The sequence below is a fragment of the Dreissena polymorpha genome, chromosome 6 (genome assembly GCF_020536995.1).
Source record: "Dreissena polymorpha isolate Duluth1 chromosome 6, UMN_Dpol_1.0, whole genome shotgun sequence".
NCBI lineage: Eukaryota > Metazoa > Mollusca > Bivalvia > Myida > Dreissenidae > Dreissena > Dreissena polymorpha.
In genome coordinates this window covers 52496223-52523030 of record NC_068360.1, presented here as the reverse complement: position 1 = coordinate 52523030, position 26808 = coordinate 52496223, and the positions used below count along the sequence as shown (strand labels likewise).

The 26808-nt window shown below is 37.8% G+C and overlaps 3 protein-coding genes across 9 annotated transcripts in view; 1 reads left to right on the top strand and 2 right to left on the bottom strand.

Moving 5' to 3' along the window:
- LOC127833413 (thimet oligopeptidase-like) overlaps positions 1–26808 on the bottom strand; it is a 388329-nt gene that overhangs the window by 298996 nt on the left and 62525 nt on the right. The window lies entirely within an intron of this gene.
- LOC127833419 (uncharacterized) lies at positions 163–25003 on the top strand. Of its 2 annotated transcripts, XM_052358650.1 has the most exons (10): positions 163–436; positions 812–978; positions 12522–12629; positions 13304–13430; positions 13818–13945; positions 14393–14561; positions 16469–16676; positions 20502–20705; positions 21301–21427; positions 23441–25003. In XM_052358650.1, the coding sequence occupies exons 1-7, from the start codon at positions 163–165 to the stop codon at positions 16618–16620; spliced, it is 1125 nt and encodes a 374-aa protein (XP_052214610.1). In that variant the 3' UTR covers positions 16621–16676; positions 20502–20705; positions 21301–21427; positions 23441–25003. The 2 variants fall into 2 exon arrangements, with proteins under 2 accessions (XP_052214610.1, XP_052214611.1); XM_052358651.1 differs by lacking the exons at positions 20502–20705; positions 21301–21427; positions 23441–25003 and having other exon boundaries at positions 14393–14694; positions 16469–16610.
- Positions 372–8977, bottom strand: LOC127833424 (uncharacterized). Of its 4 annotated transcripts, none has more exons than XM_052358659.1 (3): positions 8904–8977; positions 4589–4706; positions 372–4297 (listed from the first exon to the last, which is right to left on the bottom strand). In XM_052358659.1, the coding sequence occupies exon 3, from the start codon at positions 1860–1862 to the stop codon at positions 936–938; it is 927 nt and encodes a 308-aa protein (XP_052214619.1). In that variant the 5' UTR covers positions 1863–4297; positions 4589–4706; positions 8904–8977; the 3' UTR covers positions 372–935. The 4 variants fall into 4 exon arrangements, with proteins under 4 accessions (XP_052214619.1, XP_052214617.1, XP_052214620.1 ...); XM_052358657.1 differs by lacking the exon at positions 8904–8977 and adding an exon at positions 8759–8827; XM_052358660.1 differs by lacking the exon at positions 8904–8977 and adding an exon at positions 5300–5383.

The following is a 26808-nucleotide window of genomic DNA, read 5'->3' as shown; positions in this document are numbered from 1 at the left end:
TTTATGTGTTTATTGTCACGAAATTGATTTCCGCCATCATTTTGGACCAATCGGCTCTATACTTTTAATACCATCGTTCAAATGCCTTCCACATGTGGCGGTTTAAGGCTACGCATCAGTTCATTAAAGTTTTAATATATATGTTTTCAGAGCGTAATTATTATGACGGGGGCAAACGACATCGGCAGGAAAAGTCCCGGCGACATAGGTCGTGCGATTGAATCATTGTGCCGTCACGTCCGGGACCTGTCACCGAGTGCCACAGTTTTTGTTTCGCACGTGTTGCCTCGGTGCGAGAATCGGTTCGACGGGTCCCTCACGCAGGACTTCATCTGTCGCTGGAACAGAGATGCGGAGGCCGTCAATCAGGAGATAGAAGCGTTGTCATGCTCCTGGTTACAGCCAGTGCGACATCCGCGATTTTATGATTTGAATGGTAAGCAGCCGAACAATAAATTAAAATGATACTTTTTGTTAATGATTGTTTGTGCTATGATTATAAATTTTGCGTTAATTTGCCATGATCAAAGTTGGCGTCTAAAATTACGCTTCTATATTCACGACAGTTCCTTGAACAAATGCCTCAGATGATTGTGCGTACCTCTTCTTTGATACTATGTAATTGTAATCGATAGTCTAAATTGTTCATGTGTTCATCGCAAGACGTGTACTCGTGTAAATACAATGTATTTTCTGTGACAAAGGTAATATAATACAAAATAGTAAGTTTTTGTAAGATGTTATTATGATCGTACCGCTTTTACATGCATGCATAAAAGGAAGAAATGCACATTTTTGTTTTCTTTATCAGGTCCAAACCGACGCCTCCTCAGCCGGGATGGGCTTCACCTCAGTTTTGACGGCACCGAGGAGGTGTGCCGCAATATGTACGATGCGGTCTACAGCCACAAAGCTTCGGAAGCCACACCGTCATCTCATGAGCGGCACTGCATAAACACCTCACTACTGTACAGTGAAGTATTAATGCTTACAACATCTCGGCCTACATCCACCACAAACAAGCCACCTATATTCACCACCACCAAGCAGCCAACACCCACAACCACCAAGCAGCCCACATCCACTTCATCCACCACCAGCAAGCAGACAACACCCACTTCATCCATCACCACCAAGCAGACAACACCCACTTCATCCATCACCACCAAGCAGACAACACCCACTTCATCCATCACCATCAAGCAGACAACACACACTTCATCCACCACCACCAAGCAGACAACACCCACTAAATCCATCACCACAAAGCAGACAACACCCACTTCATCCATCACCACCAAGCAGACAACACCCACTTCATCCATCACCATCAAGCAGACAACACCCACTTCACCCATCACCACCAAGCAGTCAACACCCACCACCAAGCAGTCAACACCCACCACCACCAAGCAGTCAACACCCACTTCATCCATCACCATCAAGCAGCCAACACCCACTTCATCCACCACCACCAAGCAGACAACACCCACTTCATCCATCACCATCAAGCAGACAACACCCACTTCATCGATCACCACCAAGCAGACAACACCCACCACCACCAAGCAGTCAACACCCACTGCATCTATCACCACCAAGCAGTCAACACCCACTTCATCCATCACCATCAAGCAGACAACACCCAGTTCATCCATCACCACCAAGCAGCCAACACCCACCACCACCAAGCAGCCAACACCCACTTCATCCATCACCACCAAGCAGACAACACCCATTTCATCCATCACCAAAAAGCAGCCAACATCCACTTCATCCACCACCACCAAGCAGCCAACACCCACCACCAAAAAGCAGCCAACACCCACTCCATTCATCACCATCAAGCAGACAACACCCATTCATCCATCACCATCAAGCAGACAACACCCACTTCATCCATCACCAGAAAGCAGCCAACATCCACTTCATCCACCACCACCAAGCAGCCAACACCCACCACAAAAAAGCAGCCAACACCCACTCCATCCATCACCATCAAGCAGACAACACCCACTTCATCCACCACCACCAAGCAGACAACACCCACTTCATCCATCACCATCAAGCAGACAACACCCAGTTCATCCATCACCACCAAGCAGCCAACACCCACCACCACCAAGCAGCCAACACCCACTTCATCCATCACCACCAAGCAGACAACACCCACTTCATCCATTACCAAAAAGCAGCCAACATCCACTTCATCCACCAACCACCAAGCAGCCAACACCCACCACCAAAAAGCAGTCAACACCCACTCCACCCATCACCATTAAGCAGACAACACCCACTTCATCCACCCCCACCACCAAGCAGACAACACCCACTTCATCCATCACCAAAAAGCAGCCAACACCCACTTCATCCATCACCAAAAAGCATCCAACACTCACTTTATCCACCACCACCAAGCAGCCAACACCCACTACCACCAAGCAGCCAACACCCACTTCATCCATCACCACCAAGCAGCCAACACCCACTTCATCCACCACCAAAAAGCAGCCAACATCCACCACCACCAAGCAGCCAACACCCACTTCATCCATCACCATCAAGCAGACAACACCCACTTCATCCACCACCAACAAGCAGACAACATCCAAAACCACCAAGCAGCTAACACCCGCTTCATGCATCACTATCAAGCAGCCAACACCCACCACCACCACACCCAATTCAACATCAAGAAACAAAATCACAACCAACAGTAAATGTGCATATACTAATGAAACTATAATTAAAGGCTCCGAAGTAATGGATAACAATAATAAACTGTATGGAGGCGGTTCCGGGGCCATTCTGTTTTCGAAAACCGAACGCATTTTAACTGACAAAGAAGCAGCAGATATACTTGAACAAAACATAAGCGTTTCATATGAGCCCCCATATAGACCAAGTGGAGGTTCAGTATATATATACAGTGATTCTGGGAAATCTAATCTTGCAGACGATTGGAAATCTGATGGCTACACTTCTATCAATAACTGCATTAACCAATATTAAAGTAATATTTTCATAAAATTATAATAGTTGATGACTTATTATGCATTTTTCAAAGAACAGAATTTAAAACAAAGTACATTAAAAAAATCTTCGTTCATATGTTGTTTTAAACCAAAACAAGAATCATTTGTGGCTTGGCACGAGATCAGGACAGCACCATCTTGTCAAGAGATTACTTCTTCATTATACAAGTGTAAAATTTGACACATTATAATCTGAAATTTGAGCTCTGAATTCCCAGGTGGGGACGAAGTTGCGACACTTGTCATGTTTAGTCTTTAACACCGATTTCGAAATTTTTGTCAATAAAAGCCAAACGATTTTATGATATGCAGTGCGTGTAATGACCTACCTTATGACTGTAAGCCTCGCCACAAATGCCGTTGTAAATGGTTAAACTGCTTAACATGTACATAGGGTCGCAAAATGTAACAGACAAAAACATATCATGGATGAAATGAAAAGACAAATCCAGCGTATTTCATATAAAAATAATATGATTGAAAGGCCATTACATAACATAACAAGGTATGTGTTTGTAAAACACAATACACAATGTCCCCTTTTGAGCGATTTTGACCCATATATTTGACCTTTGACCTTGAAGGATGATCTTGACCTTTCACCAATCAAAATGTGCAGTTCCTTGAGGTACACATGCATGCCAAATATCAAGTTGCTATCTTCAATATTGCAAAAGTTATGATTTTGACCCATATATTTTACCTTTGACCTTGATGTTTTTGTAAAAAAGTGTGACATGTGCATAATACACCCCATTTAAAATCAATGGATGCAATGTAAAAAAGTACATTATTCACAGGGAGCTAGAGACAGACAGATTTGGAAACTAAAACAAGCAAATTTATTGACAATGTGAAAACAGTGCTGAGTGAGCATAAAATTTCTTGTATTCAAATGCTTGTGCAGAAACAACATAACATGTCTTCATTATATTCCCTTAAAATACTTTATCATGCTTAATATTCATAATTATGGATGAAAGGCTGATTAAAAAACAGACACAATATATACATCAATGCCATTATAACCACATATTCACCCTTATAAATAAAACTGTATTTTTAAATTCTTTGATGAAAACTGACCTCTTAAGTCTTCAATTAAATACTTGATATGTTAAAAAGGTCCATCACAAGACAATAACAGGGCAATACATGTATATAGTCCGTGTTACCACCCACATACAGCTCAAACTGACGGTTAGATGTAAACATGGTAAGGTAAGGTTGCACCAGGATCTGCCAGGTTCATTTGTGAAGATCTGCAATAAAAATATATAACACAACACATTATTAATCAAATGATACACTGTTATCAACATGAAAATAAGATTTTTGTTTTGTACATAATTTATTTCTGTTCCATCCAGATATGCATAGTGAAAAGAGCTAAGGCATTTTTGTTTAATAAATTCTGTTAGTTTTTTTCTAAACATCCGCATGCCATGGATAAGATAATCAATAAATCATATGTTGTTTTTACTAATGGAAAAAATAGAATAAATACTAAACACAAATGAGGTAAACAATACATGGTGTGAGTCATACCATACCTGCTAATTACAGTATAAGCACATCTTTTGGTACTATGTCATTATTCCCAATCAGTATGTTATGATGTGGATCAGCTTTGGACACATGCCCCTACATGTATATCATTGGAGTTCTTCACTGAAACAACAAGATACAGGCCTTAACAAAATTATTGCAAAATATATATGTGTGGTTTTAATTATATTTAAACATAACATAGTACAAATAAAAAAAATGCCCGCACAAGTATTGAATCCCTCAGGTAACAATCTTACCAATATTCCAAAACATATGAGCAGACAACCTTTAAATTGTCTAAAACTGGAAACTATAGTCTCTAAAGTGACTTCCAAATTTGTGTTGTTCTACATTCTATATTTCTATATTTGTTTTAACGAATCATTATCTTTGCGCATCACTGTTTTAATTTCAACTTGATCATGAACACTTAACTGACATTGATAACGCATTCATTAATTCTGGTGTTACAAATAGAATTGCGATTGCTTACAGTCCATTACAGGATTGCACACAGATTTGTAACACAAATTTTATTATACATGTACAGTCCAAGTAACCATTACAGGATCAGTAGCGTAATAAAGTTGTTCTGGTAAAAAGGAATAAATGTTTTGAGACTTCTTTTACACCAGTTTGATTAAATATTACCTTTGCTCACTGATTCAGCATATAGTCTTATTTTAAACGCAGGCAAAATGTATTTGTGATACCTTTTTTTCGCCGCAGAATTCATGCATTAACAGATCAGTTGTAGCCATAACAGATCACGTGATCGAAACCACTCAAGGAGCCTCTACCAAGCTATTTGAACTGTCGAAACATGAACTGTGTTGTTAACAATGCCCAAATTACATTGCCAGTTATAAATTATATTCATTTGTTTTATGTTATTAATTGTTTTCTATATGTGGTCTGAAGGTCTGAAATCCATTTATGTATCATCCTTCTATAAACCACATGAAAATGATGAAATTAGTCTCCATAATCTCTGGTCTTCAATAAAAATGATACCACAAAATAGCATAATCTGGGTCCTTGGCGATTTTAACATGCCAGATTTTGATTGGCCCAATGAGTCAATTAAGGACTCGTGTAAATTCAAAGACATATATGAAGATTTCCAAGACAACATGACAATTTTTAATCTAGAACAAATGGTAAAAATGCCAACAAGAGGCCATAATGTTCTTGACTTACTCTTAACAAACCAACCAAGCAAGATTCACTCTACCAAGACACTGCCCTGCCTCGGCTCGTCCGACCATGACATAGTATTCCATGAGATAAATATGCCAATAGGACGTCCTTACCAACCAATACGAAATGTAAAACTTTTTAATAAAGCAGACTGGGAACAATTCAAGTCTGATCTAAATAGTAATTTTGAAGACAAATTCAAAAACCAACCTGACTCAGATCCTAACGAACTCTGGCTCCAGTTTAAAGAAATCATAGAAACCCTATCAAATAAATACATTCCAACAAAACAAACTAAACCTAAAAGTGATCTCCCCTGGCTCTCCAAAAGTACAATCAGACTCATCCACAAACGTGACAAGCTGTACAATAAAGTAAAGAATACTACGCGTAACAATCAAAGTTATGCAAAATTAAAAACAAAACTTACGGCAATTAAAGCATTAATACAAAAAGAAACACGCAAAAACTACTGGGAATATTTAGAATCTGTCATTTTTACTGGTGATGCTGAAAACAAAAACAAAAAATTCTACTCATACATAAAACATAAACAAAATGAAAATTGTGGCATAGCCCCGATTAAAAGTGATGGAATAACGTATACTGATGCCAAACAAAAAGCAAACATCCTTAATAAACAATTTGAATCCGTATTCTCCAAGCCTAAACCTATGAATCTAAGACACCAAGCTGAAATTAATCTCATAAAATCTGGAAAGCACCCAACAACTTCAAGCAAAATGGATAACATAAACATTACCCTACCCGGCGTAGAAAAATTGTTAAAAGATCTAAATCCAAATAAGGCCTCCGGGCCAGACGAAATATCACCTCGTCTCATGAAAGAACTTCATCATGAAATAGCGCCATACTTGACAAAAATCTTTTGTGCATCACTTGACACTGGCTCCGTCCCACTAGACTGGAGGTCTGCACAGGTTGCCCTAATATTTAAAAAGGGTGCTAAGTGTCAAGCATGCAATTATCGGCCCATCTCCCTCACTTGTATATCCTCAAAATTAATGGAACACATCATTGTTTCAAACCTCATGAATTATTTTGACACTAACGATCTTCTTAATCCATTCCAACACGGATTCCGTTCTAAACATAGCTGTGAAACACAAATAATCTCCTTTTCTCAAGAAATCTATGATAACCTAGAAGCTGGTAAACAAACTGACCTAATAGTTATGGATTTTAGTAAAGCTTTCGATAAAGTAGACCACGAACTCTTAGTATTCAAACTTCTCAAACTTGGTGTAAACAGCAACACTACTTCTTGGATTTCTTCTTTCCTAAAACATCGAACACAAACTGTAGTGGTTGAAGGCCAAAAATCAAACTCAGCCCCAGTCATGTCAGGTGTACCCCAAGGGTCCGTACTGGGGCCCTGCTTATTTCTAGCCTACATTAACGACCTTCCAGACTCCTTAAAAAGTAGGGCACGGCTCTTTGCCGATGATACGGTGGTCTACCTCACCATTAATAAACAAAATGATTGTTACACACTCCAAAATGACCTACACAAACTAGAAAAATGGGAAGATAACTGGTCCATGGAATTTAATCCTGATAAGTGTGAAGTAATAAGAATAACTAAAAAGAAAAGATAATTAATTTCCCTTATAAACTTCATAATATAGAACTTAAAACAACAGAAAAAGCAAAATATCTCGGACTAACTATAAGCAATGATCTCAACTGGAAAACGCATATAAATAACATAACATCTAAAGCTACTAACACATTAAAATTTATCAAGCGAAATGTCAAAACAAATAACAAACAAATAAAAGAAACAGAATACAAAACATATGTCAGACCGCAACTGGAATATTGTTCCTCAATTTGGCATCCATGGCAGAAAAATCTAACATATCAAATAGAAAGAGTGCAAAGATCAGCAGCCCGTTATGTTTTAAATGACTACCATTACACCAGTAGCGTTTCACATATGATAAAGACACTAAACTGGCAAACTCTAGAACAGAGAAAAATAAACTCATCCTTGACACTACTTTATAAAATTGAACATCATCTAATCTATGTAGACCACCAACATCTTACAACAACAAGACATTAAAACTTCTTGGTACCCTTCTCTAGAACAACTTATCATCAAAATTCTTTTTTCCCAAGGACAATCAGGTATTGGAATGGCCTGCCATACAACGTTAAGAGCAGCACCAGCCTCAGTCAGTTTACTGCAGGCTTGGCCGCTGTCCCGAAATAAATATAAGTATCTTGTTTTTATACTTTTATCAGTAGTCAATGTAATAACTTTACATTGTTCGTCACCATTTTATTTTGTATGTCAATTAACATCACTTCCATGTACATACTGTATATATATTTTTAACACGTGACTTTTAACATTCTCTGTCCCCCGACAGACGCCTTCCTGTCATAGTCAGTAATTGACTGTAGGAAGTATCGAGTAGAAGTAGAAGTAGATGTGATTGAAAATGCTGTGTTCAAAATATCATCCAAAAACTGACAACTATTTATCGGGAAACGCATTCATGAACATGAAAATGATCCTCTATGGGTAATGATCCGGTAATGGTATCTTGACTGTATTTACTACAACCCTAATTCCATATTCATTTGACAGTCTTTCAGTTATCAATTGATCAACAGTTATACAATCATCTTAAAAATAAATAAAGTGAAAGTAAAAAACTTTGAGAAGCATATAAGCACTAAACTTTATCAAAGATGTGTTACTACAGTTGATGTCATTTTAAAATCGTATAATAAGAAATGATTTGACAGAAAAATTGTGAAGCGTTTTAGATTTTGACAACTGTGTAACAGACAGAAATATCCGCTAAAATCGTCATTATGAGAGCCAATACGTCTCATAAACACGTTATGATTGATGAAATATTCTTTTTACAGGAAATGTTTTTTTCCACATACTACTTCTTGAAGCAAACAAACTGAAAATCTATGAACAAATATACCTTGGCAAAATCCAGAAAGTTTATCCAAAAATTAACAATGTTGATCTGCCGTTCCATGCCCTACTGTTTTGATTGTTATATTAACTCAGGTTCATCTACACCATAACATATAAAATTAAAAAAGGTAAATAACCATTTATCATACTTAACCAATATTTAAGTATCCATCGTGTATTTTTAACATCAAAAAATAAAATTAAAATAACTAAACCATAATAATCACCTTTTTCAGTCGATTCGTGTTTTTGTTGACATGTGACACGGTTTACAACTGTTTCTTTTTTCGAAAGAAAAACAAGGTCACATTATGTACGCACCGTTTTAGTGTTGAAAGGAAAAGTGCAGACGTATGGTATCTTGAATTTTGCAGATTTTGTTTGGTAAACACAATGTTCATTGATGTAATATTTTAGTATAGTTTGTCCTTTACAAAAGTAAGAACGCTCAGAAACCATATTGATGCGTACCATATAAAAATGCATTAAAGTTGCAACTCGTGATTTAGTGAATACCAGACATGTGGTGACCCATATTCAGGAATGTGGGGCTTGTCCCAAACTACATATAAACTCAATTAAAGTTGTCCAATATGCATATATATCAATATGTATCATAACAACTGAAACATTACAAGAAATTTACAGTCAGAAAAAAGTTAATTAAATAAGAATACAAAAAATGTGTTCCATATGTAAATTTAAACAATCAGATAATTTTATTAAAATCCATGTTAATTAGAAAAAGTTGTTTATGGATTGTTTGCTCTTAATTATAATGAGTAACTTAATTATTTTATTTAGTGAGCTCCCAAATTCCTCGTCAAGAGATGCACATTTGAATAAGATGGTGCATATTCTTTAAAGAATTACATTCTTTGCCCACATATCCATTGTAAAAAACACTAGAATTGTCAGTTCTCGCTTTTAATTAAAACAAATTCCATACTTTTTGTGTTTTTGTTATGAGATATCATGCACAAATGATAAAATAATGCGTAGACAATGGTGTTGTTGAAATCATGTAATATCTTATTGGGAAACTTTAAATGATTGTTACTATAATAATGGATTCATATATAATTTAAAAAAAAGGGCTGCTTTATCAAATTAATGGTTGTTTAATTGACCTTTCGACAGCCGATTGATTGACAGGCTTATTAACCAATCAGATTACTGCATAGATTAGGCCCGTTTCTATCCGCCATTTTGTCCGTCAAACTCGCCGTTGTTCGTCCCATAAGCTTATACGTAATGCTGTGTTTTAAACAAAGAAAATGGTTAAAAGGTGCTGTTATGGCACTTGTTATTCAGACACAATGTATCCAGAACGGTTAAAAGATGGAACTACGTTTTTTTCCGTTCCATTAACCGGGTACTAATCTTAAAAAATGCAAACGTTGGATTCGTCTTTGTAGTCGTTTCAACGAACAGCTTAATCTCAACATATTAAGCTATCGCCCGAAAGCAAAACACCTCGACGTTTGTTCTAAGGTCGTCATAATAAGATACTACGCGAAAATAGAATATGTAAGTTTTGCACCGGACACGCTATAGAAAACGAGTATCACTTTTTACTTGTTTTTCCTCTATATAGAGAAATTAGAAAGGAACATTTAAAACCATATTTTCAAAGGTGGCTAACATTAAATAAATTTGACATTCTAATGCAGTCGGCTAATAAAAAAATATTCTAAACTTTGCTAACTAGATTATTAATGCTAATGAAATGCGTAATAATAAAGACAATCAGTTATAATTTTTAATAATATCACATAAAATAGAGCATTTTTATTTCTTTCGGTTTAAATCTTCCGAATTTAATGTAGCTAGTTGTATATCGTTAAAAAGTTAAGAAACTATTTTATAATGCGCATGTAATTATCAATAGTTGCCAATAAATGTCATTTTACACCATCTGTGGGCTTTCTACTAATCCGTTATCAAAACAGATGCCGCAAACTGTGAATGACCATTGACACTTTGATAGCCAGTCTGATTAGCGAGTTTTTTTTTTGTACATGAAAATTCTTTCAACTTCTTATATTTTAAACATTGCAAAAAATAGTTTAAGAGGAAATTAATAATATATTGTGTATGTTACTTTTTTGACGACATTGACTATGTTACACGATTATAACAATGCTCATGGGTCATTTTGACCAAACGCATTATAGATATGTGTTATATCGGATTTCAATATAACGTTCTTTGTCTTCTTATATAATAAATTTACTTACCTTTGCCACATTTGCAATATTGCCATCGGTTGCAAAATTAACGGCTTTTAATTAAAAAACTGAAACATCTATTACTCAATGAAAAGTATTGTGACAAACGACAATGCATACTGTATGTGATAATTTGCGATAATTGGCCGAATTTGACTATAGATTAACGACTTTTAAGTAGACTTATAAAAAAGTTATGACTATTTCATAGATATGATAATTATATTCAGCATAACTATTCAATGATAATAAAAATATTGTATGGCCTTTCTGGTATACCATGAGGCGTTTTTGGTTCACTGATGCGGACTTTTTGGGAAGCCTTTTTGGTAAACGGCCTTTCTGGTACTATATCTTTGAGGGGAGCTAAACACCTATTTGATACATTACATTTAACACATTTTAAATAAAACATGATAGCAATAGAAACATTTCATGTAATTTGGACCGAAATCTTTGTGAATATCTTCCAACGTACCGATTCGCGTAGCCAGTTTTATGACGGACTTCGGCGGAGTGACCTCCCTTGAAATCGGGGGGGCGTGGCTTCACTCTCGCTGTCGAAAGGTCAATTGTTTACCTTTATTTCTCGGAGTTATCATAGTGACACAACTATGTAATCTAAACAGAATTGGGATGGCACACCATGATTAATGTATCTAGTCTGTACACTCATTATATTATGTTCAATTCTTAAAGTAAATCAGTGCTAAGTATAGGTCTCTTTTTAGAGCAAAATGGGGAGGCCCCGTAGCCCAGCAAGAGGCAGTGAGAGCCCAATCAAATTAAGAACAGTATTCTCCCTCCAAACCGCTTCGGACACGGTCAATTTGCATTGTTTCAGTGAATCAAATGGATATTGGTTTTTGAAAATTCAAATGACGACATATTAAAAAAGTAACGTTTATCAAGTTAATAAAAATGATATGTCTAATTTTTAAATGTCTTCTATATGAACCTTATTGTCGTGTTTCGAAGGCCTTGACCTAAGCGCATGCCCCAAGGACGGCTGTCAGAACGGTCACTATTGAGATGGCGTCAACTGCGTTAGGAAGGACCGTTGCCATTGTCTGATCAACGGCAAAATAGCCATGGTTTAAGTCAATATATAACGATAAACTTACTCAGTAATTTTACGTGAAAGCTTGATAAAATGTTATTGGCACGTACAGTGTTTCTGGAGAATTATCATAGTGCAGTCTTGTTTTATTAATTTGTTTTCAAAACAACAACTCAAAAATTTATTTGTAAGACCTTATTTTTTTGTTTATTTTGAAAACCAAAATTGTACACTTATTTCTACTTTATAATGTTTACGACGAAACAATCTGAACTTCTCGACTAAAACGTTTGTAGAATGAAAATGACGCTTTGCAAGTAAACATCATTTCGGCCAATTTTTTAACGTATATAATTAATCCTTATTGATATCTGAAAAAACAATATTCTGCGGATCATTAGAAAAAAACGCCAATGTTTGTTATTATCAGATATATCTTTTTATTTATTGCATATCCTTTTTCCTCTTGGTTGCAGTCAGGCGGTTTCAAGGAGGGTGCAAACTGTGACATGTGTCAGCGTATCGCCGGCGAGGTCATGTGCTCGCCCAAGATGTGCGCCCCGTGCCCACTAGGATTCTTTCTAGTGAGGCTCAATTGGTCATTGTCGGCTCGAGAACTTCCTAAATGTACCCCGGGTACTCTTAAGTATACGGAAATGTACCCCGGGTATGGAAAAGATACTAAAACGTACCCTGAAATTCTTACTCTAAATTGGTCGTTTTTTTTTAAAATTAATTATATTCATATTTATGTCAATATTTTGTAAAATGGCCTCTATATTATGAGAACTCATCCTCACAAAATCATGTTGAGGCAGGTTTTATTCAAAAGAGTTTCGTATTCCGTAGTGCGCCATTGGATTTTGGGCAGGAATAAAACTCGGGTAAAGTCTAAATTGGCCGGGTACTCTTGAGTATATTCTCCGTACCCGGGGTACATTTAAGTAGTGCTCAAACCGACAATGAACAATCAAGCGTAAGTAGATCTTTGTGCATGCTCGTTTGAATGAAAGTCGCGGATGTGCATTTTGTTACATATTATTCATGCAAAGTATTAGTTATTTAGTGGAAGATGTCCGCACATTATGTTGTGATTCCGTCAAACTTGTTCACGTAGATTGTAGTGTGCACCTTACACTGCGAACCGTCTAGGAAGGACGTTAACCAAGTAATGCGTTATTATAAACTCATAGCTTATGGCTTTCCCCTTGAGGTGAGAATGAGAACAGTGCCTATAATGACCGCTATGTTTACACAGGACAACATGAATTTCTCGTGCGCACCAAGCCCGCCTGAAGTGTTCAAGTGCGGTAACGGCATGTGCATTACACTGCAGCGGTGCTGTGACAGCGTCATAGACTGCATCGATGAAGAAAATGACTGTGGTAAGCAGTGGCTGTTACATTAACGTGTCAGATGGTTAAAGTGAGTTGAAGTGAGATCATACTTACTGAGTTCCCTGGCTGAATTCTTACATGTGATGTTATACTTTTAAGCAATAAATGTTCTATGCGTATTTTGTTTTAAAGACAGATTGTGAACAAAATCAAAGATATATCAAACGTATCATTATGAATTTCTTTACAAAATGTGTATAGCTAATAATGTCAGAAACTCATACCGCAATTATTTACAATTATAACACTTTCACTGACGCATGTTTTGATAGGCTGACTAGAAATGACGCATTAGTCTTGTTGTAGTTGTGATTAACATTGAGCGTTCGACTCATGGGCAAATGTAATTATTCCTTATTCCTTAACACATTTCAGTGTCGACTCCGCCCTTTGTCCCGCCCACTGGCGCCACGGCATCGCCCACTTTGATACCGCCCATGACGTCACTGTATCACGGCACGCACACTGTAATACCGCCTTCAGTCACTGGAGATCCTACACTGGTATGTGCTATAGCTTACGATTTTGTTTGTGTTCTAAACCGATTGTGTTGCAAAGATATATACTATAATACATTTTGTTTTGCTTTAAACACGGCGTTAATTTACAATTTCCACCTTTTTGTGCAGCAAAAATATTTAATTTAAAGTTGATAACACAAGCTTAGCTGTTAAAAAAACTCATGTAGGTTTTTAAACGTCTGATTATCATTTTCATTATTAGTAAAACCGTAAAACAGCTTTTACCATTTACCGAAATGTTTGTATTAACCATTAAGGTAATAGATACACGAAATGGTACTAAAATGTCTATTATTTTTACATGTATTTCTATATTTAGAATATTTCTTACAGAAATTCCTTTAAGCAAACAGCGCAGACCCTGATGAGACGCCGCATCATGCGGCGTCTCATCTGGGTCTTCGCTGTTTGCCAATGCCTTTTTTCCAGACGCTAGGCATAAATGGGTTAATTGCCTGCACCAGCAAGTGGTCCACCTGGCTCAACAGAGACAAACTGCAATATGGCAACGGTGACAGAGAAGTCATGACTCAGAGCGAGCTAGCAGCCATCTGTCCGGCTGACAAGATCATCGCTGTGGAATGTCAGGCAGTGGACGGTATGACCTTCTACAGTTCTTGGGAAGTAAGCACAGTGCTCTATTGAGGGCGTTTCTGTGTGTCTGAACGCTGACAATGACCCGATCCCATGAAGTGACTACCAGATCAGATACTTCTGCTGCACATAGGAAGGTGATTGCAGTTAGGAGAAACTTTGGTTGCAAATGTGCTCAGCTAATCAGTATGATAGAAGTTGATTTGACGAACCTGTTGTGTTCACTCTTTAAGTGCTGGAACCGGATTTTAAAGGCCTTTGCAAACAGTTTGGATCCAGATGAGACGCCACAGAACGCGGCGTCTCATCAGGAGCCAAACTGTTTGCTATTCTGATAGTGGTCTTTGAAAAAAAGTCAAAGAAAATGCTAATTTTAAAAATTCAGCAGACAACATTTTAGCAAACAACATATTTCCCAGCATGCAAAGGGTTAAAACATTCATAGACTGTCAGTTATGCTCTACGAGCTTAATAGGCGGGTTAATAAATCTCTTGACGTATTACTTATTGCCACAATCAGTGTTTCAGAAGAACACCATGCAATATCGTCAACTGTGTAGCATTTATAGTAAACATGTTACTTCATTTTTTCAATTTGTTACAATGCAAAATTCGTTGCTAGTCGTGTTGAGAAAGTACGTGTTGAGAAAGTACGGGTTGATGAAGAACATGTTGATAAAGTAAGTGTTGATAAAGAACGTGTTGAGAAAGTACGTGTTGTTTTTTCAGAAAGTACGTGTTGAGAATGTACGTGTTAAAGATCATGTTTAAACCTTTGTTTTTATTCTGTGATTCAGCAGGGTTCTGTAAACAAAATAAAAATATATTATAATTGTAAAGATTGAATCATTTATTCAGGTTTTGAAAAAAAACAATATGTGTTCCAAAAAAAGGAGCATTTCATTGCAAATACTCTATATAATATTCACTTCATGCAAATGGATAAGTTCTTGCTTGTCATTCAGGGACAAAATTGACCATTCATATGTTCTAATTGTAATGTTAAATCGAATCACATGACTGATTTTCTTTTTAATTAACTCTAATAATATTGCGGTTTTTTTTAAATAATTATTAGAGCAGTTTAAATGCAGCAGTTATAATGAGGCTTCTATTATAATTGTCAATTGGTCAATCGCTCCGTGTGCGACAGACTATGCACTCTTGTTCTCAATATCTCTGCTACAGAATTGAACACCCTGCCAGGCGGTCATATTAAGCCCAACACACCCACATTAACTCCCACGGGCAGACCTACCAAAAACACAAAACCTCGGTTAGACCTCTCATTGCCTATAACTTAGAACCAGCTTAATTAAATTAGAAGTCAGAATGAAATGCTTAAACTTACTTTAGCGTTAAAAGTGAAACCGTTGAAGAAATTACGCGAATTACATATAAAATGTCAACATTTCATTGCGTAGAAAACAGTAAAGCTGTGATTGGTGATTGTATCTAGTGGAGAAAACTGTACTAAATGCCAATTAAATTGAATGTATTTGTATTATAGAAAACGTCTTTACAACCACCCACATTGTTTCCACAACACAAAAGACATCCTTAAAAAAATGTAACGTGGTGTTGATAGTATTCTCCCAACACAATTCTTAAAAAGTCACGTGGATTAGGCACTGTGGTTTTAGTGCACATATATAAGCATGCTAAAGTGTTGAAGCGCTAAACAACAGTATCGATACAGTCTTATAGTAGTGTGTGGCCCAAAATTATGGATTTGTCACCTGATTTGAAATACACTAGTCCACTAGTTTCTTGTGTAAAACAAATGTACTGGGACATAATCTCAGTCTAGGTTACGAAACATAATTTTATTCTCAATATGAATACAAATAAATTATTGTTTGTTCCTCAAACAAATAGTGTACGAGTATTTACTTGATTGTCTTTTTCCAGTTTTGGACCGATGCTCAGCGCTTTGCCAGCTGTCCGGCTGGCAAGATCACCGCTGTAGAATGCCAGACAATGGACGGTATGACCTCCTACAGTACTGGGAAAGTAACGCAGTGCACCGTCGGGGGCGGTTCTTTGTGTCTATGAATCTCTGACAATGACCCGATCCCGTGCCGGGGCTACCAGATCAGATACTATAGCACGTGTGAATGTAATTACTTGTAATCCGTTCAATGTTAATATTAAATTGCTCAAGTTGACCATTGAAACTTGAAAAATACAGTATACAGATATGTGTAACAATAACTGCACTCGTAGTTTGGCGAATCGTGATATTGTTTTATCCCTTCACGAAACACACACATTTAAATATAACTTTAAAATTTTAAACTTTTTCGCCTTGACGTCGGCAAAAATACAAGTCCTCCGGTCACAATATCATGTGGCACACCCACCGCAGCGCTTGGAGTCACCGCAAGAACTCCAACAATGTCTGGTAAGAAAATGTGTAGCTGCCTTCATTTATGCACAGAAAAGGCAATTATGTTAAGATAAACGATGCACATTACTCACTAAGATTAGATTCAGGAATAAGAAATAAATGATTGGAAATCACTACGCGAATAAAACTGAATGTTGCTGTTCCCCTTCAATAGTTTTTGCTAAGAATCATGTCACAATGATTTTTGACACATATCTATATATAGTTTGTTTATCTCTTTCCGTGCTGGAACCGAATTTTAAAGGCCTTTGCAAACAGTTATGATCCAGATGAGACGCCAGAGAACGTGGCGTCTAATCAGGATCCAAACTCTTTGCTATTCTCATAGTGGTCTTTGAAACACATCAAAGAAAATGCTAATTTAAAAAAATCAGCAGACGACATTTTAGAAGACAACAAATTTCCCAGCATGCAAAGGGTTGATTATCAAAGACAACGATATATAGGACCTGCATCAGTCGTACGGTTTTGTGATTGAAGCATCAACACAAAGTAACACGAGTCTAATACACATTTATAAGAAATTTTGTTTACATCAAATTACGTCGTTGTTTCCTGTAGCTACGCCATACCGCACGAATGCGTTACCCCAGCATGTATCGGCGCCTGGTCGTCATGGATCAACACAGACACCCAGACGGCGTTGGTTACCAGTACAGTCGCACTTGACATTGATCTAGATATGTGTCGTGCTCTGAGAAAGCTGGACAAATGCATGTACAAAGTGTCCTCCCAGATTAGCCTGTGCAGTCCGCACAGGCTAATCCGGGATAACACTTTCCGCCTAAATTGGATTTTTGCTAAGAAGAGACAACATTTAAACGAAAAATTCCATAAAAGCGGAAATTGTCGTCCCTGATAAGCCTGTTCGAACTATTACTTAATTTGGTTTGAAATGTCTTTGTGTTGTTCATATATGTTTTTTTGAGTCATTTGTATAGGATTGTTGGAAAGGTAACGTAAAATCTAGAAATTGGGTTAACTCAACCTGTGCACGCGTTTGTTTATCATTTGTTGTTCTCCTACCCAATGGGGGCTGACGAGGTCAAAGCGTAGTCCGTTTCGCTACGACGTCGGGTATATGTTTTACTACGACAACATTGTTTAAAAACATATGACATCGAGAACGGATTAGTCGAAAATTGTGTTTTAAACATGTAAAATCATGCTTTTCTAATAACAAAACTCTGAATTTAAGCATAATGACATTTCATAGGTTTGTTACATCAAATTATAATCCAAGATGTGTCTGGTTTATGCGGTTAAACATGAAATATACCGCTGATTTTCAAAGCGAAGTCAAGTTTCACTTTTAAAAATGCAATTAAGGTTTACAACTGTGTTTAATTAACACAATTTTACAATTTCCATATTGATCTATGTATCGTTAAGCCACTGGTGTGTTTAGAAATGTGTAGGGTGACTCAGTTATCAGAAATAAAGGCTAAATATTATTATTAGGCATGATCATGTCTCTGACAGTATACGTATAAGCCTTGCTACGACAACGCTTTAGCGTGTATGCGTTTCTCACAGAAGACGTATTGGTTATCTCTCGAAGGCAAAATAATGAAAAAAAAAAGTTAATACAGAGTCATGGAGTGGCTGGATGTTTCCTTTGAGGAAGAGGTAGTAACAACGGCACAACATGATTCGAAGCGCACAGTCGACATTGTATTGCACATTATTATGATATAATTAAATTCACGACTAGGCCAAATGAAACGATTACACTCGAAAATCCATATAATATAAGATGACAGTTGAAAGTCGATAACCTAATGTCGTCGGTCTCAATAAAAATTACGCATCTTTACCTCGTGACAATCCCTTATACGTTCATTTTGATACAGACCGACGATAGGTTTTCAGCATACGGTACTCTTTATCAAATAACATTCGATTCTCGTTATCCCCAACTCGCTTATCTCAAAACTCTGCTTATGTCAAAGTAAATCCCATGTCCCAACTTCGATCATTATTTATCTCATACGGAATTTGATTTTTACATTGTATATATCAAAGCGATTTTCTTGAAAATCGGTTATCGTCAACTAATTTTGAGATGAATTTCATGTTCGTATACATGATTTTACCTGTAAAATCCACACCTGTAACAGCCGTAAGGTGTGGAAAGTAGGACCCCAATTCCACAAATCCGCAATTGCATAACCAATATATTGTTGTAAAGGTGTGGCAGTGGGTTCTGTCACAGGTTATTGTTTACTGCGTACATGACAGCCGGTAAATTTACCTCGTGTTACAATGCGGTTAAGGCCCAGTCTCACTATGATGCCGGCGGAGCCCCAGTGCGTGATCAGGCATCTACCGGGTTGAACCGGGGCCCTACCGGGATGAACCGGTGCTCCACCGGGATGAACCGTGGACGACCGGGGACAACCGGGGCTCCACCAGGGCTCCACCGGGAAAGTATTAAAATGTTTAATACCTCCGGGATGAACCGGGAGTCACCGGGTAGGACCGGCAACGACCGGCTTGGCACCGGGAACAACCGGGACTGTACCGGGAACAACCGGTATGAAACATTTGAATATTTTCCCGGTGGAGTCCCGGTTGTCCCCGGTTAAACCGGGGCGTTGCCGCAGCTCTGCCGGGGTCTGATGCCGGTATAGTCCCGGTGAGTGTCGGCGTAGTGACGGTATACCAGGACTCTGCCGGGACTCTACCGGCTTTCACCGGGTTCAACCTTTTCGTTTGGATGTTCATGCGCACAGTGAAGCACGGCATCTTTTGCACTGGGAAATGGCAGTCTGCAGTAACTGCAAACTGCATGTGATTTGTCCTGAAATGGATACAGAAACTTCGTTGAGCATCCTATACATTATATTTGTACTTCGTTGCGCAACCAATACCTACTCTGTGCGAAACCTATACATAAAGTGACTTGTAATTTCCTTCGAAAAAAAGCATTTGAATAATTAAAAAATATGTTCGCAACCTGTTTTGCACTTTAAAATGTGTAATGTACACTGAATCAAAGAAACATGTAGTTTTATTTTATTTAAGTAACCGTAATTAGCTATTTTAACAGAATAACCACCTTATGCATTGCTTCAAATCAAAATATTTCGATTTTAGCTTAAAATAAACTTAAAGGTTGCAATTACGCGTATTTGTTATTAGTTTGTTATTGAAAATAAGTACATACTATTACTGTATGTTCCGTTCTCTAATCCATAAACACCAGAAAAGATGAAACTCGCCTAATTAAGAAGTATATTTACACAATGTTTTCGTAGTAAAACCTATACCCGACGTCGTAGCGAAACGGACTACGATTTGACCTCGTCAGCCCCCAGTGATACCAGTCAGAAACGGGTATATTGGAGTAATCTATCACAAGCCTTGTCTTTGTCGGTCGGTCAGTTTGTTTGCATTAAAGTTTGTGTGGAGTTTCTGCAGCAAGTTCTGAGTTATTTCACACTAAATATATAAATGGTGTGATGGTCTTAGTCACGTTTTATGACAAATATCTTGTTTATATCTGATTTGTTTGCTTATTTGACCTTTCAGCCGTGTAGCACCGCCCAGAGGCTGTGTACTGCCCAATGGGCAAGGTGACCTCTATCAGGTGTGCCACAGTGGACGGTATCGCATCCTACAGTACCGGGGAAATACAGCAGTGCACGCTGGAGACCGGATTTAGATGTATGAACGACAACAACTTCCCTGTTACGTGCAGTGATTAAAAGATCAGATACCCCTGTGACTGCAAAGGTGTGCACATGTATTTGCTACTGGGTTTATTCCGAAAATGAAGAACAAGCCGCGATATGGGAACACCAGGCGTAATGCATGTGCGTTAAGTATCGTACCAGATTAGCCTGTGGAGTCCGCATCGGTATATCAGGGACGATTTACCCTGATAATGCCGCTTTAATGGCATTTGTCGTGTGGAGTATCTTTAAAACGGAAATCAAGTCTATGTGACAGTATCGTCCCAGATAAGCATATGCGGTCTAGTAAACACATGTAATCTGGGCGATATTAAACGCACAAGCATTAAGCCTGGTTTTCCCCGAGCGAGACTTGTTTATTTCTTAAAGTTGTTATGAACATACACATTCTGATTTATATTTTTTCATAGCAAAAACCATTCTAATTGGTATGGGATCTGATATTTATTATTTTATTATGTACACATTTTGTAGTTAGAGTAGACATATTAAGGGAATAAGCATATATACCTGCTGAATGACATAAATTGTATAGTCATGCTAGTGTGTCCAATACCTGACCTATTTTTATTCCAACATCGTTTAATAAATTTCAAAACCTGAATCCATAAATGTTGTTTTTGTTCCAATTGCAGTGTGTACAAACTTAATTCCATCATCTTTAAATCAACGCGAATCGACGGCCCATGCCTATGCACCAAAAGGCAAATACAACGAGTGTTTTAAAATTCCAGCCTGGTTCCACCTGGAATCCATATAAACGTGAGTTGTTTGCAGTTGTTATGGTCAGTTTCAACTCAAATGTTAATTATATGCAGTAGTTTGTTTCCATGTATAATGAAGCGTGTCGTACTCGCATTGAAAAGTTCAATATAAAATCATTATCATAATGATACTAAGACATCAAATCGGTAATAATGGAAGTGATAAACAAGTAACTGTGTACATACTTCCTTATTAGAATGCATTCAGTTATAAATGAGTTAAACTAAATCTACGCTTCAAACGGTATACTAAGTTTACGTCCGAACAAAAATAAAGAGGAGAAAGAAATGAATAACCTCAAAAAATTATCAGTCAATATAACTTTTGCCTTCCTCCCTGAAAAACAAATCTTATTTTCACATTATATTATATTATGTGTTACAGGCTGAAAATGTGGCAATTTAAGATGCGGGCTGCTTCCTATAGCATTCGTTGATATACATTTTACTTTGCGCGTACATAAGAACGCTGTTGTGTTGTTTGTTGCAGGGCGAGGAGACATATGAGTAGTAATCTGAGAAAACTGGGCATAATGCGTTTGCGTGAAGTGTCGTCCCAGATTATCCTGTGCAGTCCGCACAGGTAAATTAGGGACGATACTTTCCGCTTTTATGACATTTTTCGTTTAAAGGAAGTTTCTTCTTAGCGAAAATCCAGTTATGGCGGAAAGTGTCGCCCCACATAGGGACTGAACAGGCTAATCCGGGGCGACATTTAACGCATATATACTATGCCCAGTTTTCTCAGAACGCGACTCATATGACCTTAAAGGCTGCTGCATGCGATGCGTTACTCAACGGTAGTCACCCTCGGCTATATAAGCAATAAAGTCTCCAACCAAAAGTGCCCCAATCTAAATTCGACTTGGTACCTTCCTTATCACATAAACGAATTCGTTATACCGTACGATTTAAGAAGAATTCATTCTTGGCATATTTGCCGAAACATCTTTGTTGAGTAATGTAAGCTATGTTCATGCGTAAACAGTGAACGATTTTTATTAATAGTATAATTCTTCACACTTGAATCACATATATAAACGGTAGTTTAAGCATTTAGCATTGTGGGCCTCTCCTTGTACAAAAATTTTCTTTCATAAATGCATGCATGTCCCAAAAGGCTTTAACTATTTAATTGCTGGAACTGAATTTTTAAGGCCTTTGCAAACAGTTTGGATCAAGACGAGACGCCACACAACGTGGCGTCTCATCAGGATCCAAACTGTTTGCTTTTCTGATACTGGTCTTTGAAAAAAAAGTGAAGAAAATGATGATTTTAGAAATTCAGCAGACGACCGTTTAGCAGACGACATATTTCCCAGCATGCAAAGGGTTTTGTCAGCAATGATTATTCATGTGTATGTGATATTATTGAACTTATTTACTACAGCAAGCATTTCCTAATTCAAAACATCGCTTTCATCCTTCATATCACTGACAAACGACATACGATAAATGCCAAACGCTTAACAACAAAAATGGCCCCAGCTAGTCCCGGATTACCGATTGGCAGAGAAGGCAGCTGCCTGCGGGCCCCGCGAATTTAAGGGGCCCCATGAGACCATAAATATACATACTGCAGTGATTGATAATTACATTCTTAATATTATAGTTATAATGATGTATTGGAATTACGGTATTATCATGACATTTTATACCTATAGAAGAACATTGTCACATTTTATGTCTTGCCAGCCTTGGTACTGGTAGGCTTATTTAAATGAGTTAAAACGACTGGGCATTGGCATTCTAGAAGGCACTGGGGCGTGGGATCCAAAAGTTAAATGGATATTGGCATCCACGTTGCTAATCCGACTCCCAACTAGGATCACTTCACTTTTCTGACAAATTTGAATAATTAAATGTATTTTAGGTTAACTTTGTTGTATTGTTTTGAATAGCTTATGTATTGTGGACCTCATTGCGACAGTAACGCTTGGTTATCGCCCGCTTATTTTTTGTTCAGAATATGGAATAAACATATTATTTTTAAGTTTACTATAATCTCCAGCTCTCAGCAACAACACTGAGAACCTGACGTGCCAGACGAGCGCAATGCGTCTTATATCCGTGTTACCCAACGACACGATCGGCTTCTTCACGGTGATTGACAACCTCGAGCTTAGCAAGAACAATGAGCGTATCCTCGACCTTCTGGAATTTGCCCGTTACTGCAACTCGCACTCGGCATACAGTCACGTGACGCGAGGCTTCACCAACTTAACATACAGTCACGTGACGCGAGGCTTTACCAACGATTGCAACTGCTTTCAGGCAACGGCAACAGAGAGCAAGAGCATTGGAAATATTGGGCAAAGGAGGCCGCAAACTAACAAGGTCTTATTCCGTACCGAAGTCGTGTGGCTGTGGTATTTGCACTGGAGGAAAAAAGATGAATACATGGGATTACTTCATTGCAGTAACTGGTTTACTTGATTGTGGCTCTATTTATGGACGTTGTTTTGTGGATCTTTACAATTGTTATTTATTTTGAGGTTTCCACATCATCATGTTATACATGTGTGTTAACAGAGGTTTTTACAATAACAAGAAGTGATGTGTTTGAGAAACACTATGCCCCCATATATTTGACCTTTTACCTTGAAGGATGACCTTGACCTTGATCTTTCACCACTAAAAATGTGCAGTTCCATGAGATACACATGCATGCCAAATATCAGGTTGCGATCTTCAATATTGCAAAAGTTATGACCAAGGTTAAAGTTTTTGGACAGGCACACAGACACACACAATGACAGACAGACAGGCCAAAAACAATATACCCCCCTCTTTTTCGAAGAAGGGGGCATAACAATACATGTTGATACTCTTTTCCATGTTGTGTTATAAATAGTTAAAAAAACATCATTGAACGTAAGCTCGAGTCTCACTATTGCCGACAGAGACCCGCTACATCCCAGTTTGCTAAAACGCCGGTCGACCGGCGAGGACGGGATGATTCGTCGAATTTTTTCAACAAGGTTACACTTTTTCCCGGTGCCGCCCCGGTTGAAGCCGGTCAACAACCCGGCAGAGTTCTGGTCAACCCCGACTAGCTATGGTTTATCCCGATGAAGCACCGGTTGTCGCCGGCAATGTCCAGGTGGGGACCCGGTGAAAGCCGGCCCCGGTGGAGCTACGGTGCCGTCCCGGTTGTTCCCGGTGCCGTCCTGGTTGTTCCCGGTGCCGCGCCGGTCGTTGCCGGTCCTTCCCGGTGACTCCCGGTTCATCCCGGATGTATTAAACATTTATATACTTACCCGGTAGAGCCCCGGTTAATCCCGATCGTCCCCGGCGGAGCCCCGGTTCATCCCGGAAGAGCCCCGGTAGATCCCGGATCACGCATCGGGGCCCTACCGGCATCATAGTGAGACTGGGCCTTAATATATAGGAAATATTGTGTTTGAAAATTGTGTGACTGGCGAATAGCGCTCTATACATTGAAGAAAGAGCCTCTTATTTATTGATTTCCGAATGCATCGAGTTTTGCTATTTACATAATAATTTAATGCCCTTATAATGTTTTATGAAATGCACTTTGTCTTGATGTGGAAATATCTCATTTGAAAATGTGTTTGGTGTAGTTGCCCATTAGATGATTTCAAGCCTTTTTACCAAGCTCAGGTTTTTGAAAAGTGATTTTTTTCAGTAACAAGGAAACTTATCACTTTAAGTAGAAACGATGAAATATTTGAACTTTGGGAATTGTTTGTATTATTTTCAATAACAAAAAACTTTTCATTTAGAGTAGAAACGATGAAATATTTGAACAGTGGTAATCGTTTGTTATCTTTGTTAATCGCAAGGAATACTAAGTATTGACGTGCAAATTAAGATAAATGTTTTATATTGTAAACTATTTTATATTCTTAAGCAATTTATGCCTAGCGTCTTGAAAAAAGGCCTTGGCAAACAGCGTAGACCCAGATGAGACGCCGCATAATGCGGCGTCTCATCATGGTCTGCGCTGTTTTCTTAAAGGAATTTCCGTAAGAAATATTCTAAATATTGAAATAAATATTCTAGACATCTCTAATTTTGGACATAAATTGATCCAATTTTAGAAGGATGGGAGAGTTCACTAGGGATAAATGGTTTAAATGAAAAAACAACAACAAACAATTATCCATTTTGACAATACGCTCAACTAGAAATCGTCCCCTTACATTTTTCATTTAATTTCACAAACCAGCATGAGCTTACGATGGAGAAACATAGAAATAATGAACATACAACACTTCACATTTTAGTTTTAAATGGAAACTATTTAGTCGTTCGGTAATGTCCATACTTAGTTTCCGCGCGAGATCTCTAACCAACGATAACGAATGACCTGTATGCGGTATAGTGTTGACATGCACATGTGGTCGCGCTTCGTGAAAAAGGGCTTTAATGCATTATCACAAAGTGTCGTCCCAGGTTAGCATGTGCATTGCGCACAGACTGAACCCAGGGTCGATAATTTCCGCTTTTATTGTTTTTTTTTCGTTTAAATGAAGACTCCTTTTGAAGAAAATCTAGTTTAAGCGGAAAGTGCCGTCCCTAATAAGCCTGTGCGGACTGTACAGGCTTTTCTGGGACGACTCTTTACGCACATGCATTTAACCCCTTTTTTCACAGAGCGCGGTCCATATACGTTCAGTTTATTGGTTATAATCGCATAACACTGATTTAAATTGTGATCATTGTTTTCCGAACAGGTATTCAGGGTGCAGGATCCACGGGGTTCACAGTTCACATAAGGGCTGGACAGAATGTGAACACACCGATAAGAACTTTATTTTTGAAAAAAATCTCAAGTTATTTAAATTAATTTGCAAACATCTTTAGTGCATAAATACTTTTTATCTTGCACTTTGTGCCGATATCTTAAAATTTAAGGATAAATCCTTAAATACGTGTGAAATCGTTGCAAAAATTTCACAATGCGTGCAACATAATCGTGTACAAAAAATGCTGTACACATCGAATGTTCAGCTTAGAACACATGCTTATTGAAAAAAAAGGAATTCTGATGTGTTTCACATTGCCATACGCAGCTTTAAAAATGTCTTTCATGCACGAATTGAAATTCTTAAGAACAATTGTTTTAAAAAGTTATTTAAAATAAAGCACCAATTATCGGTTTGTTTACATCCATTAACGTTTAATTGTGAACCCTACAAAGTCACGTAATCCTGCAACCTGTAATCTGTTTCATAGATGCTGAACTGCTCGCGTCTTTTTGGCTCGGTTCCACCCTAACGTGTTAGCATCCACAGTATGTCATAAGGAAATTCCTTTACAAAAAAACATCAAATGGATAAAGTTTACTTTCGTAAAATATCTTTTTCACCTCAAACTCTTAATAATGTAATTATGTTCAGCTCCAAAAAATGT